The sequence below is a fragment of the Chrysemys picta genome, chromosome 9 (assembly GCF_011386835.1).
Source record: "Chrysemys picta bellii isolate R12L10 chromosome 9, ASM1138683v2, whole genome shotgun sequence".
Lineage (NCBI taxonomy): Eukaryota > Metazoa > Chordata > Testudines > Emydidae > Chrysemys > Chrysemys picta.
The window spans coordinates 84,336,503-84,355,394 of NC_088799.1; the positions used below are offsets into that span (position 1 = coordinate 84,336,503).

The window sequence follows — 18,892 nt, forward strand, 5'->3', positions numbered from 1 at the left end:
CTAGCAAAGCACTTAGATGTGCTTAAGTTTAAGTAAATGAGTTGACCCAATGAACCTACACACACCCTTAAAGTTAATCACCTGCTCAATTGCTTTGCTGGAATAAGTCCTAGGTGAGGAAAAGGGAAGTAGCGGCAGAGTCTCAGCAGCCATTCCAGCACACCCACAATCCGACTCCGGCTGCCTTCACAGGGGGTAGCATGGCTGGGAACACTGAACAGCTCAGAGAGGGAAGTGCACCTCTGTGCAGCAGATAGCACCTGAAATACTGTCTTGGGGGAGCATATGCTAATCCTTTGCTTGCCCAACTCCCCTGTAAGTCTTATGCCTGCTCTCGGCCACAATGCTCGGTGGGTGCTGCATCTCTAGAGCTTGTCCAAAGAAAAGCGGGCAGAGGGGGACTTCAATCTTGAAAATGTATCCCCATTTTTAGACCAACTACAAACCTTTTCCAATTTTGATGAACTTTCAAATTTCAAAGAAACTGGGAAAAAAATTCAGAATCTTTATGAATTCTCTCCCTCCTCCCCCCTCCCCCCCCAAACCAGCTCTATGCAGTTCGTCACCACCCTCCCAGCACACTTCTAGGAGCCTTATGGCCCACAGACTTTAACACGAGCCCAGTTAAACTGACTATTAAAAGTTTATAATCAGGAGTGCGCAAGAGACTCCATTACTCATTTCTTTCTAACAATAATGATTTCTAATATTACAATTTCTAATATTCAATAAATGAGTTTAATTTCTTTTTTTCATACATGATCTTAAAATGAGATTTTTAATTTTTTTATTTATTCCATAAACAATATAACAAAACTCAGCAAGTTAACAATATGACGTTTTCACCATACAGAGTCAGTCACAAATATTTAAAACCTTTGCAACAAGAACAACAAAACCAAAAATATTACAAGAATAATTTACAAGAGGATCTATAAAACAGCGAAGCGCTCACAAATTTTCCAGTTTCCTTTACACAATATCACTACACTCTTTCACAACATTTCTTTTTATTACAAAATTCCCAACAAAAGTTTAATTTTTTTCTTTGTATTTTGGTTTTTAAAACCAGAAACTTTTAAGTATACATCCTTTTATTAACACCCGGAGGTGCAAAAAAAAGGAAACCTCACACATACAAACACTTCACAGCACTTTTCTAAGAAAAATATACACTTACAAAATATTTTACAAATTGGCACACTTAAAAATATACAAGATTTTGTAGGCGTCTTAGAGTGATCCTTAAGAATTATACTTCAATTGACTCTACAGAATATTTATAAAGCTTATTCTAAAAGAAAAAAGGCAAATAATTTCCAAATATGTTAAAATTGTAGTGTAAAATGTTAAACAGAAATGGATATGTTACATTCATAAAAAGGGCCATTTACTATTTCTGAAATGCTCAAGGGGGATAAAAGTTCTTTTTAGCACCATAAAACAGTAGCAACATACTAAAGAGGTGCCTCTAGTTCTATGGAAGTTAACTTAAGGAGCAGTACATTCAAATCTCTGTAGGCAGCAGTCAAAATGTCTACAGCCAGTGCTGCAGGCAGAGAAACAGAGCATCTCCTTAGATTTCTACCCTGCTTCCCACTGGGAGTAAAAGACAAAAGGAGTTTAACTGGTATCGTTCTTTTTTTAATTTTATTTTTAAAAAATCTTCCCTTTGTGCTTTTGAAACGTACATTTTTCTATCGAAGGGCAGCAGTGAATACAAATTTTATTTCTTGTTTCCTTTTGCACCAAGTCTTCAAAGGCTCAGCAAACGTGTCTAGCAACCCAACTATCCTGTAAGATTGAGGGCACCCTCCTTTTTATAGATCCAAATTCTCTTAGATGGCTGTTACTCCATTGTCATTAGTGTCACTTGTTTACCTGAGAAACAGATTTTAAAAGCCTTGCTTCTACCACTGACATTGTACGCTATTTATTTATTTTTTGCATTATTTTACACACTGAAAAGATAAGGAGGCACATTCTCAAATAAGGTGTCAGTGGCTTGAGCCATGCAACTTCCACCAGACTTTCGGGAAGCTGTACAGGAAAAGTCCAGTGCACCAAGTTGAGAAAGTACAGACCAAGGGCCTGATCCTGTACCAACTGAAGTCTATGGACCTGGTTCTCTTCTCATTTACACCGACTTCAATGGAGTTTCTGACTTACACCACTGTAAAGCGTTGATCCAGCAAAGCAGATAAGAATGCTTTAAGCATGTGACTAGTCCATGGGACCTGTCATGTTTGGTCAAGTACTTAAAGTTAAGCATGTGCTTAAGTGCTTCACTAGACTGGGGCCTAAGTGAAAGACGACTCTAATCCAATGGGTTCCACTGCTGAAAATGTCTTTATTTTGATTAATGGTAGGTTGAGCTATAATACCAGAAAATAGCAGTAAACTTGACTTTTTAAACAAAAAAGTTACGCCCATGGCAATTGTTTCACAAAGCAAGCATCATCCAACGGATCTCAACCCAATTTTTTCCCCCGCTCTGTTCAGGCCCTGATTCAGCAAGATAGAAAAGCACATGCCAAAGTTTAAGCACAGGAGTAGCCCTATTGGCTATAATTGGACGATTCACATGGTTAAGTGCATTGCTGAATCGGGGTTCTAATTCATGATTTTGGTTCCTTATTCAAGAAACACTATGATAAGGGGGGGGCACGACTGGGGTGAATACATAATTTTATGCTTTATGATTATTCAAGTTCCCCATTATTAATCTTTTTTGTTTTTACAAAACCTCTATATGCAAGTACCGCTAACAAAACTAGGGACAGTGGGGGTTGTAATTTAAAATCAGGTTGTCATGGGCATTTATTTTGAAAAGAAATATTCCTCATAGTGTATTTATAAAAAGAAAATGGAGAATTTGCCTATAAATGCAGGAGGCACCAGTCCCGCTAGAACCAGGATTAGCAAATGCAGCATTCTCCTCACCTTGACTCTGTCCAGCACAGGGATTTTTCTCACTTCAATTCTTGGAATTGGAATGAGAGCAAATGAAATTGGGCCACATTAAACTGACCCGGTTTATGCCAATCTAAGCCAGGCTGATAATGGGAATGGGTCCTTTTCAATTGAGTTGTTTGTCCCTTTATGTATTCTAATTTATGCGATGATTATAATTCACCAAAACGGAAATCTGCCAGAGTTGCAGTACAGTGCATCGTAAGAGAATGAGGATACTATACAATTTATATAGCATCCTTCATACAAAGGATCATAAAATGCATTTATAGTAAGAGTCAAACAAGATACACTGAAAACAGGGACCTCAAGGCAAGCTGTAAAAGGGAATGGCTTAGTGGCTTGTAGCGAACATCCCACATTGAGCCAAAACAAACAAAATAGTGGGACTGTGGAGGAGGCAGATTAAAAAGATGCAGAGTGGAGATGGGAGGGGATATAAAGAGAGGGAATGGTGGAGTGAATCCTTGGAGATGAAAAAATGGCAAGAGGCCAGTTAGTGACAGGATCCTGGAGAGGGGACTCTAGCTGCAATATTTTGGACCTTCCAGAATTTTTGAGCGTAGGAATATGCAAGAGGGAAGTGCGCTAATCAGGATAATAGAATAATAAGTGGTGAAAGCAGGAATGAACTTTTTGACAAGGAAACAAGATAAAGAGATTATGAAAATGTTCTCGAGGTAGCTTTAGGCAGGCGCACAGAAAAGGTAAACTAGGGTAGAGGACAAAAACTTGGTTCAGGGAGAATTCCAAGATTTCTGGCTTTGGAAGCCAAGTGAAGGGGTTTGTTAGCAGAGGGACAGTGGAGTCACAGGTGGAGCAGGGTCAATGTTTTACCCCAAAGGACTTTTGTTTTTCAGGCATTCAGTGGCAAGGAATGATTGCGCAGTCTAAGGATGACAGAGTCAAGGAGGCCAGAGAGATGGGAGACAGAAGGCTAAGAGAGTGAGTCAAGGGAGATGGAATCTGCAATTAATATTGTACTGAAATGTATGGTAATTGAGTATTAATGGAGTTTGCAAGATACAATACAATAATTGATATGTTTTATGTACTGTATTCATGTCCTATTGCACATTTCTCAAATGCCATAAATATTGCTGTATGTTTCAGTTCCATGTACCTTATTATGAGTCACATAATTGTATGTTAAACACATGTAACACAATGAAAACCAACCGAAATGTGCTTTCAAATGGCAGGTCTGAGTCAAAGAGCAGGGAACTGCCATTTCCTAGAACTGGGCCTGACCTGGCTCCATAGGAGCAGCAGCCTAAACATCCAAAAGAGCGGAGATCGCAGGTTCCTACCCCTCCCACCCACCACGTGCAGAACGGGAAACAGCTCTAGAAAATCATAGTTAGCAACCCTTATTTTAGAGAGCATTTAATCTCTGATACATAAATACAAAATACAACTGGGACTTTGTTTTTACATATGCCTGGACTGCCTCTTCGGGATCCAGATGTGGACCGGACCCTTTGGATGTGAATGTCTCCACCTGTGACATTGATTGAGAGAAAGAGTGCTGCCTCTTCCCACACAGCACCGGGGCCCCATGGATATGGAGAAGGGCAGGGAACTGGCTGTGCTCTGTGACTCCATTCTCTGCCACAGTAGACATCCAAGCAGGAATTAATACTGTTTAACACAGCTCTTAGTTCCCTTCCAGATTGCTACTATGTAGCCACAAAGAGAGCCAAGCAGTGGAAACATGGCTTAAGCAAAGCCATGCACCTAAGGGTGGGGCCCAGCAGAGCTATCCCTGTAGAGAGCTTTTGCTTTAGCAGTTCTGGGGTCCCTCAGACCTCACTCCCCACTTGCTGGATTTTCTGTGGGATGCTGCACTCTAGCTTGTGTCCCATAAATCAACAGTTACTATGAGATTGCAGAGCTACCATACTCTGATCCAGAGTCACTCACTCCAGGCAGAATTATAATGTTATTTTTCAGGACAAATCAACTAATATGATACTTTCAGAGTAATTACAAAGCAGATTAGTAATTAAGTAAAATAACGTGTTATTAAAGAAATGAGGCTAAACTAAAACCCCAGTATCTGAATAACCCCAAATGCTAAGAGCGTTTGGATCCAGGTCAGAAGTTTGCAACTCAGTCCCATCTCTAATTTTCAATACTAATAAAGTGGGGAATAATTTAATATAAAAATGTATAGCCACCTCCAACTCTGCCATTAATATTACAGAAAAAAACCCAGACTATATCAAAAACACTTCCATGTACTGCAAACACAAAGTCTATCCCTATCTACTTTGAAATGCCACCTCAATACTTATGAATATGTTGAGGAAGTGATCTCCTATTAGATTGCTACTAAGGCCCCTCTCTTTGTACCCATAATTTTCTATTGCATAAATATGTGACCTAACCTTACTTTCCTCTGCTCTCATTAGCTCTCAGTTAGCAGGTCTCTTGCATATCAAGGTTTCATAATAAATCAGCAGCAAAATGCACAGGCTCTCAGTTGCACAAGGAAAATAAGTGAATTTTTGTTTTGTTTTCTTCTCTTGAGGGTGAGGGCATGGTGGGGTACAAATAAGGCCTTCTGAAAATACTTTTACCATTCAATACTTATCACTGTCTTAATATAGTCCAGTTGTGTATGATCTGGCCTCGATTTGGTGAGATCACAAATATTTCCATTTTCTCTTTTATTATGTACCGAGTCAAAGAAAAAAATTGTTGCACTGAAAATTGTTTTCATTTTAAAATTTCAAACAATATTGGCATTGCAAAGTTAAACACTTAGAAAACACCAAAGCTGTGATATGAGAGCACTTCTGACAGGATCAGCATAAAAATGTTTAAGAAACTTCTCAAATAAAAGTAAATAGCAATAAATGTATGAAATGTAGTAGTTCTAATTTTATAACTATTTTAGCATTTATCCCAGATTATTATAAAATATATAAAACTGAGATACAAAGTATCAGCAATATAACTTTGCACTTTAAATGATCTTCAGCTACAGGTTTTGCTTTAAGAAAACAGACACTTGAAAAGCAGCTGTTCTGTAGTCTCTAAATGCAGACACTTGAGTCCCTGTCAAACTTACCTTGAGTGATTTTTCTGAATTCCTCCAACATTTCAACTTTCTCCTAGAATGAAACTCAAAATTTCATCATTATGGTTTTTTTGCTCATGTTTCTAAAGAAAGGACATTAACATTTCTCAGCTTCAGTTTTAAAGTTCTTTTTGTGTGTGTGTGTGTGAGCTTTAAACCACAGGGCAAATCCATGAAATGAGGTAAGTAAATTTGGCACACTTTTAGTTATGTCCATCAAACTTTTGGTAAGTTGTATAAGTGAACAACATCATTTTCACTGTGAGTTACAGGTGCTTCCAAAGGGGGTGGTTAATACATAATCACTGGAATGTTTATAGTAAATCAAAAGGCATAGTTCCAGAAAACACTCACAACCCAATGTTGATAGAGAAGTAAAAATATGTACAATACAGTCACTTGTTCATAGTTTGGCACAATTTTTGTTGTTGTTGTGGGTAATAGTGCATAAACTACTGTACAACAGTATGACTTTTAAAAGTCTTTCACAGAGAATACCAGATTAGGTTTGCTTTCAAAGAATAAATTCCCACAATTTCAAACTCTTCATTTCAGCACTTACATTTCAACATACCACAAGGCATATTTTGAAAGAAACAAACAAAAACCAAAAAAACCAAACATCAAACGTCTTTCTAGAAAAAGGAGTCTCTTCTTCAAACACAGGTAAAACCAAAAATGTTGTTTCTGCTTTAAGAAGAATGTAGTCTGATTCCCTGCAGAAAAATCAAACATTTTATGCCATCTTAGTTAGCTTGTGTGGAGTCACCACAACAGGATCATATGCTCTAAACTCTGATACAGTAGATGAAGCTTTATGATACAGGTTATGATATAAACAGCAGAGGGGGCTAGAAAGCACTCAAAATTGCCACATGAAGCTCAATTATGAATGAGTTTTCATTTTCAAACTAAAGAGCCTTTAGTTAGATATCTTGGCTTTTGGATGCATAACCTCTTTTTTGTGTTTTGTTTTATACAAAATGTTCAAAAAAAAGTCTTTCCTTTTCAAAATCATTAAAAAGAGCATGTAATTGTTTTTTTTTTTTTCAATAAATAAGTAATTAAAAACTGAAGAAGCCAAACAGCAGAAAAGAGTAGCCTTGTTAGTTTTTTAACCCCAGCCAAGCCAGAAAACGGGTCATTCTTTTAGGTAGCTTGCAAGTAATAAGTATTTTCATGCACTTAAAAAAAATTGTAAAAGGGGAATGTCTCTTTCATGCAACTCTTGCTTTCAGGAAGGAAAAAATGAGGAACGGCAGGCTTAGCAGGTAGTAGGAAAGTTAAGGGTGCATTCCAGCCAGTTTGGTGCAGCATTACCTCAGTTTTTCAAAAGAAGCTGTCACAGATGGGTCCTTATGGTTCTGTTCACGGTCTGTTCGCTTTACTTTACAGTTCTCATCCCTCAGTGATTTAGAACTTGATTTATGACGGTACAGCTTTTTATGGGTAGGTCCATTATTGCCTAAAGTGCTCAGGTTACTATAGCTTTTATCAAAAAAGGGAGAGTGAATGTCTATATTGTACCCAGTTGAACAGTTGGGGCGACTGGGATCACAAGTTGTGGCTTTGCCATTATTTTTGCTTGAGCCCTTGTTGCTTGACTTGTGATTCTTCGCAGTTCCCGGGGAATTACCATTTCCCTTTTTCTTGGACTCTTGTGATGTCCCTGCCAAAATTTTAAGAGTTTTCAATTTCAGGCTGTTAGATTCAGGCGACCGGAATATATCTGGGACGCTGTTGTGGCCTACAGGCCCCCATAAAGGTTCGATTGAGGCCATCATAAATCTCTGAACATCTGCCATTCCAGATGCAATGTTAGATAAAATATTGGAAGGTTCCTCAAATTCCCTTTGATCATCATCAAGGAGGTTGTTAGTGTTTGCTATGCTAGTTTCGGACCAGCCTGTACTATTGTCTTTTCTTAGTGACCATTCACCAGATAGTCCATTATGCTTCCCTATCTTTACAGAGGTTGGGCTGCGATGCTGAATGCATTCAGCTAGTGCCTTTGTTGTTGAGGCTGTATTATTTAACTGATTGACTGTCCTGCTGCCAACTGCTTGAGCCTTTTCACCATTGACTCCAGCTGCATTTTTCCCTTTCCTTGTTGACTTGGGAGTCTGCCTGGAATTCTTACTTTGTGGTTTATCAGTTCCTTTGTTAGTTTTCGGAGATTTTTTCCTAGTGTTTTTCTGGGGAGAACTTTGGTTTGTACCTACATTCTTGCTGGATGAACTTTTCCTCTTAGATTTTGACACTTTGCTATTGGTGCTAATTTGACCAGATGGCTCATTAAATGTTGACAAGCATGGACTTTTTTCAAGGAGGCTAACAGAATCTTCATCATTGAACATATGGAACTGAAACTGATGATTATTTAAAGTAAACCCATTATCTGCCTGATCTTGGGTCTGGAGAACCCCACAGTTCCACTTGACCTTATCAGTATTGCTTAGCACAGTCTGAGTGGTCTCCTGAAAACCTTTCAGATTGCCTAGCGATTTGGTATCTGACACGGTTATCTGAGGGGAAAGGTTGGGGGTGTCGGGAGGAGACATTTCCGAAAGCGATGACTGACGGAACTTATCAGGTGTGAAGTTGGAGATGTCTAAAAGGTCCGTAGACTCTTTCAAAGGGGTTATTTCATCTATGCTTTGTTGGATCACTAGCTTGGGACTGCAGTGGGCCAAGAAATCATCATTAATATCATCTTCGCCGTCCTTTTCACAAGACTTTAGACTTAAAGAACTGTAATTGCTCGAACTAACTGACAATGAGCCCACTGAATCAAAACTAATGAGTCTGCCATCATCTGTACTTAGTGTACCTCGTTGGAAATGAAAGCGCCCCTCTCCATTATTAAAATGACATGACTGATAAGAATCATCAGACTGCACTTGTTGGTTATCCGGCACATATTTTTTTTGGTATAGCAATTTGCTGCTATTCAGATTTACTTGACTGTATCCAGAGGCTGGGAGGTTGTCTGCTCCTGCTGAGCCACCAAACTCATTTGATAATGCAGAAGCCTCCCTCATGTCACTTGCAAATTCCTGATGGTTGCTGCTGGCAGCCTTGTTTGTTGGCCACATGCTATTGAAGTTGCTCTGCTCAATTTCTAAGTGGCCAGGTGACTGCTGCAGTTCAGATTCAGAAGGCGGGGACAGCACACAACTCTGGGCTGTCTGCAGAGCGGAGAACTGCTTTTCTGCCTGAACAATGCTTGGGAGGGAATTCTGCTGTTCAGGGGGATGCTGGGTGAAGTAGGAGATACCAGTGTTACTTGACAAATCAGAAGCATCTAACAATGTCTGCAGATACCCACCGGGGATCAGGGGTACATTGGTGGTGATATTAGCAGGTGGTAGAGGCTTGTCCGGAGAGCAAGTGGCTGGCAGGAAAGTAGAATTTTTAGCAACCTTATCCTCATGGCACTCAGAAATATGGGAGCTGTCTGAAGCACAAGGAATATTTTCATCCTTCAAACTAGCTGCTGTGTCCTGATTTTCCAAGGCAGGGGAGATTTCTCCCATATTTGTGGCAGCTTTGATTTTCTTGCATTTCAACCTGGCTTCACTTTTGAATTTGATTCGGCGTAGCACTTTCCTCTCTGTCCCCTTATATTCCCTGTCCTGTGATTTGTACTTCACTGAGGCAATGCCTGTGATGTCATTTAAATGTAATCCATTTGCACAGCTGGGGGTAGCGATGGCTAATGTCTGCATCCCTTTCAGGCCTGCATCCTCTTTACTGCTGCAAGGCTGCTTCTGATCAGAGGAACAGGAGCCCAGTTTGTTCACTGATTGCTCAATGGCTTTAATTCTTTGAATCCTGTGCCTGTTTGCTAGTTTGCATTTTCGCTTTCTTGGGTGAGGGAGGAATGAGACATCCGAGCCATTAAGATAGAAATTCTGTTTGTGATAGAGAGATGATCTAAGATAATCCATCCGGCTCTGTTGCCTCTCTTGCCAGAAGCCCTTCAGTGGGGCCAGTTTTTCATACTTGCTGAGCAGTTCCTCACTTAGGGTAACAGTTGTCTCATTGGCATCGACTTTACTGAGCTTCACCAGCATATGCTTCTCCCCTTTAAATCTGTTGATGATGATGTACTTGATGATAACTGGGGGCTCCTTGCGAGAGACTTTTCGCCTTTTCTTTGGGCACCATTCATCATCATCTTCCTCTTTGGGTCCATCCGGGAGCCACTCTTTCTTATCCAGAATCTTCTCACTCTCAATGGAATCCACATCGTACAAATAATCATCGCTGTATCGCACTTTCCTCTTTGCCCGCAGCCCATAGTTCTGCTGAATGAAGGAACTGGAATGTTCCCTGGACAGGTACCTGCTACAGTCCTTTATATCCCGCAGCACGTCATCCGAGGACTCCGTGCAGGTGCTGTCATCGCTGAACTCCCCAGAGTCCTCTGTGGAATTAACAGAGTCCAAGAAGTGGCTCCTTTTAGAGCCTATATATTGCACCACCTCTGTACTGTTGCAAGTTTTATTTAAGGCAGCTTTCTCCTCCTCCTCCTCTCCGTCCTCCTCCTCTCCATCCTCCTCTTCCTCCCCCCAAATGATGCCCTCTTCGGATTTGAATTGGGAAGGGTCAGCACCACCACCAGCCCCCCTCTTCAGGATGCTCTTGCTGTCCCTTTTAGTGCAGTTGCCAAACACGCTGGGAAAGAAGTTGAACTGGGCATCCTCTTGCAGGGCGTTGGTCTTCTCCCTCACGTTGTCTTGGAAAGATTCATATCTAATCTTTAAGGAGCAGACGTCACTTCCCAAGGTTGAATCATCATCATCAAACATGTAATTATCCACGTCTTCCTCAGAAAACAGGTTTACAGAGAGCTCATTTTTGGAGCAAAGGTCAAGCAGCTCAATTTTACTTTCACTAATGAAAGATTCGAAATAGCCCCACTCCTGGTTGGGATTTGTTAGCAAAGGTTCCTCACCATTGCATTTGTCTGATAGTAATCCCTCGTAATAATTTTTCTGAGTGGGGTCCTCTGAATCACTGTCAGATTTCTCTGCATCTCTTTTGTCTGCTGCCCTCGATTTATGCATAGGGAAGCTTAAAAGCTGGTCTGAAAGCAGTTGATCCCCATATCTCATGGTTTCTCCTGTGCTCATGCAGTGAATCCCTATATCAGAGACTGAACAGGTGTCATAATCCCTATTTATATCACCCACTTTCAAGCTTATTCCCGGCTCTGCATCAATGCCGTCCTTTGATTCAATAAAGCAGCCTAGACAGGTCCGGCTTGGCTGCATCAAGCAGTCACCAGTCAGAGCTGACATGCCTCCGGGCTCCATAATTGTGAATGGAGCCTTCTCACAATCGCCTGGCAGAGACCAGGAGCTCATGCCCTTTGTAACACAAGATGTAAGAGAAATAGCGTGTGCGGACGAGTCATCTGAAGTGTGCTCAGGTACATCAGTGAGTCTCAGAGGAGAAGGAGGGCTCAACAAACAGGGCTTCTTTGAAGTCAGAGGAGGCAGCACTCGGTGGCACACTTGATTTTCCTTCTGAGCTATTGTCAAGGCTGAAAATGTAACCGCAGCATCTGCAGCAGTGCAAGGCTTCTCATCACTGTCTGGGTCATGTGATTCTGGAGGAATTGAAAGAAAAAGGGAGAGTGGAAGGGAGGGAAAAAAAGAGAGTTAGTTTAAGAACCTTGGGATTCTGATCTGACTCTTTTCCCCTCCTCTTGCTATGTTTTGGGAGATGACTTTTGCAAACAAATAAATTCTTTGAAAAACAGCAGTGTTTTGCTTACAAGACTGCAATGTTTAATTTGTGTAACTAATTGATTCTGTGATGTACAAAAAATACAAACATACTATCCCTTGTAGCCTCCTTGCACATGAACAGGGTTATATTTAAAATACATTGATACTTGTTTGTTTTAAAAAAACAACAACAACATGTTGCTAAGTGGATACTGTTATGTCAAATCTGGGTAAAATGTAGGTTGTAAAAAAAATCAAAGTTTAATAGAAATGTTCCTATTAACATTTTTAAAAATGTAATTGCAATGGAAATAGGTACTTAAATATTTTGCAGATGTGGGTTGCAAACACATCTGCAAATTGTCAGTGCTCAAGAGTTAGAAAGTTACCCTGATTTAAAACTGGCATTGTTCAAGCTGAGAGAAATGCAAAAAGTAAAACAAATGCTATAAAGAGATAAAAGTAAATTAGATTTTTAAAATTCTTTTCATTTTTGTAATCAATAAGATTCTTTTATAGTGACATAGGTAAGGAATTATTTTAAATAAGATTTTTAACCTGATAGTGTCCCTTTAAAGAAAAAAAATTATAAATACAGACCTTTGATATCTAGAGAGAATTTAATTTGTTGTATCCTTGAGCATGCACTGATCTCTGAGTAAGAAGAAAAAAAATATATATATACACACACACACACACACACACACACACACACACACACACACACACAATGAATGGTCTCTTCTATTAATGTGGAGACAGATTCTGATACCCTTTCTCATGTTCAGTCATCACTTACATCTTAGGTAGGCCCACTGAAATCAAATGGACTACTCAAGGCATAAAGGTCTACTCAATACTAGTGAGGGTGGCTGAATCTGACCCATACTAAAGTACTAAATACAAAAAGACGTAACCGACAATGCGTCTATAAAAAATTTGTGAGTCTAGTGGAAATGGTTCAAAATGCCAAGAAAAGGACAAACACTGTAAAAGGACTTGTGCATATGGAAAGATTTGACATCCATGCAATCTACTATAGTCACCTTTATCAAGAGTATTTATTTTACACTGAAACTGATGAGAAACAACTAATTTAATGTATTTATGCCAATTTACATTAGCTGAGGATCTAGCCCATAATGTGTTTATGTAAACACCCAGAGTTATAAAATACAATATAAAGTAAAGAACAAATGTGTTACCGCACTGTTAATGAGGAGAAAACTAGGACACAAAAGTCAAGAAACTCAGAAGATGAAGGTTTTCAAGGCAGCACTAACTCAGGCACATCACACACTTGTGCATTTATTTAGTAACTTATAGGCAAAATTCTGGGGCTGTTGGAAGGTCCACAGTGCAGGGGTCAAGATATGAATCTCCATATTCCCCTGCACTCCCTGCAGACTAGCTCTGCAGTGACTCTGGGTATATCTACACTTAAAACACTGCAGCGGCGCAAGTGCACTTCTGTAGCACTTCAGTGTAGACACTACCTAGGTGGATGGGAGGAGTTCTCCCGTCGGCACAGGTAATCCACCTTCCCGAGAGGCAGTAGCCTGGTCAACAGAAGAATTCTTCCATCAACCTAGAGCTGATCTACACCAGGGGCTAGGTCGATATAGCTACATCTCTCAGAGGTGTGGATTTTTCACACCCGAGAGACGTAGCTATCCCAAAGTAAATTCCTAGTGCAGACCAGGCCTCTGTCTACAGGTGCCTTGAGGAAGACGTATGGCCAGGGGATCTCCCATTCTGTGGATCTATTGATCTACAAAAATCTCCAGGGAGATCAGTGGCCTGTGGCTAATATTCCTGCCAACATCCTGCAGTAATGACCTTAGGAGCGCTGCTAAGCCAACAACTGCAGATTGGGGTTGAGGGTTCTGGACCTCAGGGCAGGTCTACATTGAAAACTTACATCGGCATAGCTATGTCTCTGACCTAGCCTCCGGTGTAGACAGCACAAGGTCAACAGAGGAATTCTTCCATCAACATAGCTACCGCTTCTTGGGGAGGTGGATTAACTACGGCGACAGGACAACCCCTCCCCCTTTGCTGTTGTGAAGGTCTACACTGACGTGCTACAGTGGCACAGCTGCAGCTGCGAAACTCAGTGTGAAACTGGTATGGGGTCAAATCAGGCTCAAAGAGCTTAAGGCAGCTCCACACGATTGGCAGTGTTAAGGGTTGAGCCACCTTTAGCTTTAAAGCCTTAAACAGGTAAGGGCAACCTAAAGCTACAGTGATTCGGCATGCACCCAGCCTTCCGAGTAATGCTACCTTCGGGGCCCTGTGAAAATGAAAATGTTTTACACACACACAGGCACGTTACACTCCACCTTTAAACATATATAGTTTTAAAACTATTGAGCTGACTTGCCTGAAATGTGGTTCACTTTTCCTTTTTTAGAGAGGACTAAAAAACAACTTTGAGTTCCTCACTTGAGCCATTTTGAGTTTGAGTGCAAAAATTTCTATTGGATTATATTGGATTATATATGCATCTTTTGGGCCAGCTCCGTTAACTTCAAAACAAATGAACAAATTCAGCTCCAACTTAAAAAAAAAATCAACTTTGAGCTGACAGCATGGGAAATTGAGGCCCAAAGGAATATGTCTGTGAAAGTTACAAGGACATGAACAAGGGGAGTTAAAATGACAACGGGAACTCGGTCTTAAAACATTCACTACCAACTATATAATCTCCTTTTTTTAGATCTACACCTGTAAAAATGAGCTTGTCTCCTGTGAGGTGCAAATCCTGAAAAATGGATTTTCCAGGGACTGTATGGTGCTAAAGATCATATTCAGTTAAAAGGTGTATTTACCCAATGGACTGTAATGGCTTCAATGAACAGAGTGGCTGAGAGCCAAGAAGAGCATTTCAGACTTACCTATGGATTTTCTGGCTTTTGTCACAGTTTTTGGTCACAATTTTAACGTTATTTCAGTATTTTCTGGTAACATGTTAACTCAAAAGCTGAGTGAAAACACAGTAGCCCAAATACTCATCTGCAGCCAAGGAGAGTGCAGTATAGCTGTGGAGAGGGAGGGGTGCAAAAGGGGCCTCCTTTGAACTCCCCAAGTTCTCAGCCTGTTTCATGCCAGGCCAATCCCTACCTGTAAATTAGAGCTACCTAAAGGCTACTCTAAATTATACTGGATGCCAATGTCCCCAACAGGTCAGTAAAGCAGTAAGGAGGGATTGGTAGGATATAGAGAAGCCCTGGCTACCACAATAATGAACATGCAAACATAAGAACGGCTTTACTGGGTCAGACCAATGGTCCATCTAGACCAATATCCTATCTTCTGACAAAAAGAAGAACAGGAGTACTTGTGGCACCTTAGAGACTAACAAATTTATTAGAGCATAAGCTTTCGTGGACTACAGCCCACTTCTTCGGATGCATATGGGCTGTAGTCCACGAAAGCTTATGCTCTAATAAATTTGTTAGTCTATAAGGTGCCACAAGTACTCCTGTTCTTCTTTTTGCGGATACAGACTAACACGGCTGCTACTCTGAAACCTATCTTCTGACAGTGGCCAATGCCAGAGGGTTCAAAGCGAATGAACAGAACAGGGCAATCATCGAATGATCCATCCCGTCATCCACTCCCAGCTTCTGGCAGTCAAAGGCAGAGCATGGAATTGCATCCCTAACCATCTTGGCTAATAGCCATTGATGGATCTCTCCTCCATAAACTTATTTAATTCTTTTTTGAACTGTGTTATAGTTTTGGCCTTCACAACATCCCCTGGCAATGAGTTCCATAGGTTGACTGTGTGTTGTGTGAAGAAGTAATTCCTTTTGTTTGTTTTAAACCTGCTGCCCTTCATTTTCATTGGGTGACCCGTGGTTCTTGTGAAGGAGTAAATATTATTCCTTATTCACTTTCTCCACGCCATCCATGGTTTTATATACCTCTATCATATCCCCCCTTAATCGTCTCTCTTCCAAGCTGAAGAGTCGCTCCTCAAATGGAAGGTGTTCCACACCTTTAATCATTTTTATTGCCTTTCTCTGTACCACTTCCAATTCTAATACATCTTTTTTGAGATGGTGCAAACAGAACTACAGACAGTATTCAAGGTGTGGGCATACCATGGATTTTTATAGTGGCATTGTATTATCTATCCCTTTCCTAATGATTCCTAACATTCTGCTAGCTTTTTTGACTGCTGCTGTATATTGAGCATATGTTTTCAGAGCACTATCTACAATGACTCCAAAATCTTTTTTAAGTGGTAACAGCTAATTTAGATCCCATCATTTTGTGCGTGTAGTTGGGATTCTGTTTTCCAATGAACATTACTTTGCATTTATCAACAGAGCCCTGCAAATTCATAGATTCAGAGATTCTAGGACTGGAAGGGACCTCGAGAGGTCATTGAATCCAGTCCCCTGCCCGCATGGCAGGACCAAATACTGTCTAGACCATCCCTGATAGACATTTATCTAACCTACTCTTAAATATCTCCAGAGATGGAGATTCCACAACCTCCCTAGGCAATTTATTGCAGTGTTTAACCACCCTGACAGTTAGGAACTTTTTCCTAATGTCCAACCTAGACCTCCCTTGCTGCAGTTTAAACCCATTGCTTCTGGTTCTATCCTTAGAGGCTAAGGTGAACAAGTTTTCTCCCTCCTCCTTATGACACCCTTTTAAATACCTGAAAACTGCTATCATGTCCCCTCTCAGTCTTCTCTTTTCCAAACTAAACAAACCCAATTCTTTCAGCCTTCCTTCATAGGTCATGTTCTCAAGACCTTTAATCATTCTTGTTGCTCTTCTCTGGACCCTTTCCAATTTCTCCACATCTTTTTTAAAATGAGGTGCCCAGAACTGGACACAATACTCCAGCTAAATCTGTGGATATCTGCAGACTATGTTTGTGGATCGCAGATCAGATGCGGATCCAAATGCGCAGGGCTCTGTTTATCAACACTGAATTTCATCTGCCATTTTGTTGCCCAGTCACCCAGTTTTGTGAGATCCCTTTGTAACTCTTCACAGACATCTTTGGACTTAACTATCTTGAGTAATTTTGTATCATCTGCAAATTTTGCCACCTCATTGTTTACCCCTTTTTCCAGATCATTTATGAATATACTGAACAGCCCTGGTCCCAGTACAGATCCTTGGGGGACCCCGCTATTTACCTCTCTCAACTGAGAGACCTGACCATTTATTCCTACTCTTTATTTCCTACCTTCTGAACAGTTACTGATCCATGACAGGACCTTCCCTCCTATCCCAAGACTGCTTACATTGCTTAAGAGCCTTCGGTGAGGAATATTGTCAAAGGCTTTTTGAAAGTCCAATCACCTGGTACAGAAGCTGATTTAAGTGGTGAAAAGTTACATACAACACATATTAGTCCTGCAATTTCATATCTGAGTTCCTTCAGAAGGGAGATGATGATGGCATAAGAACTGCCATGCTGATTCTAAGTCACAATCCCCTACACCAGGGGTGCCCAACCTGAGCCTGAGAAGGAGCCAGAATTTACCAGTGTAAATTGCCAAAGAACCACAGTAATACATCAGCAGCCCCCCATCAGCTTCCCCAGCGCCTTCCACCCACCGGCAGCCCCGCTGATCAGCGCCTCCCCCTCCCTCCCGGCACCTCCTGATCAGATGTTTTGTGGTATGCAGGAGGCTCTGGGGAATAGGGGGGAGGAGCGAGGGCACGGCAGGCTCAGGGGAGGGGGCAGGAAGGGGTGGAGCGGGGGCTGGGCCTGTGGCAGAGCCAGGGGTTGAGCAGTGAGCACCCCCCGGCACATTGGAAAGTTGGCGCCTGTAGCTCCAGCCCCGGAGTCGCTGCCTATACAAGGAGCCGCATATTCACTTCTGAAGAGCCGCATGTGGCTCCGGAGGTTGGCCACCCCTTCCCTACACTATAGTGATCCTCACATAGCCAGAGACACTGCTGTCAGCACGTAACCTGCTTTTGGTTCAGCATCAAGTGACTGCACAGCATTGGAAGATCTGGGCCAAAACCTTTAGAAAATTCACTGCTATACTACAGTATTTAATTAAGACATTTTCCTATTTCTGTTTGTTTAACTGCATTTCATGGAAGTTGTATCAGATTCTACAAATCAAATCAGTTTCTATTGACAAGGTAACCATTGATTCTGCTTGGTAGCAGTAGATTAGGCACAGGCATAATGGCCAGGAAATCTCTCTGTAGCTCTAGCAACTGTCACCCACTATTACTTTACAGACGGTTTGCATGTATCTGATAAAGAATAAGATTGGCTGAAACTGACAGATATATTCTGAATTCTGTCATGCTAGAAATCACAAATGTGTGTTTCATTTCTCACTACTCTATCAGGTAACACCAGTGCTGTTCACCTATACATCTGGATTTACTCTGGATTTATATCTGTGGGGAAGAGAACAGAATTTGCACCTACAGGCTTTTGCTATAACACAACTATCAAATTCATTTTGGTAGGGTACAAGAATCTGAGCCTACACCACCACCACAGGATTGGGCCCTCAAAGATCCAATATGATCAAATATCAACAGTCAGTAGAATTGAAAGGCATTTTAAACAGAAACATGCAATTAACCATGTATGTTTAAATACATTTTAGAGATGCTGCAAAGAATGAAAATGCCAGTTTTTGTCGCAGTGCTAGGAACTTGAAAGCTAAATGACTTCAGCAAATGCTCAGAGGAATTTTAATTTGAATCACAAAATCATAGAACTGGAAGGGACCTCAAGAGGTCATCTACTCCAGTCCCCTACACTCGTGGCAGGACTAATTATCTAGACCATTCCTGACAGGTGTTTGTCTAACCTGCTCTTAAAAATCTCCAATGATGGAGATTCTACACCAGGGGCGGGCAAACTTTTTGGCCTGAGGGCCACATTGGGTTTCTGAAATTGTACGGAGGGTCGGTTAGGGGACGCTGTGCCTCCCCAAACAGTCAGGCATGACCCAGCCTCCGCCCCCTATACAACCCCCCCTGCTTCTTGCCCCCTGATGGCCCCCCTATTCCCTGTCCCCTGACAGCCCCCCCGGGACCCCTGCCCCATCCACCCCTCCCTGTCCCCTGACACCCCCTGCCGCCC

General features: G+C 41.3%; 1 protein-coding gene across 8 annotated transcripts in view; it reads right to left on the bottom strand.

Moving 5' to 3' along the window:
- Positions 1 to 715: 715 nt before the first annotated feature.
- Positions 716 to 18,892, bottom strand: part of NEXMIF (neurite extension and migration factor) — a 243,365-nt gene continuing 225,188 nt past the window's right edge. For 4 of the 8 annotated variants that reach the window (XM_065556595.1, XM_065556592.1, XM_065556596.1 and 1 more), the window contains 3 exons: positions 12,397 to 12,450; positions 7,379 to 11,675; positions 716 to 6,774 (listed from right to left, as the gene is read on the bottom strand). In XM_065556595.1, coding sequence (XP_065412667.1) covers positions 6,624 to 6,774; positions 7,379 to 11,675; positions 12,397 to 12,450 — 4,502 coding nt within the window. In that variant the 3' untranslated portion in view covers positions 716 to 6,623. Of the gene's footprint in view, positions 11,676 to 12,396; positions 12,451 to 18,892 lie in introns of all 8 variants that reach the window. The other 4 variants (XM_042851038.2, XM_024106770.3, XM_042851037.2 and 1 more) reach the window with 2 other exon arrangements.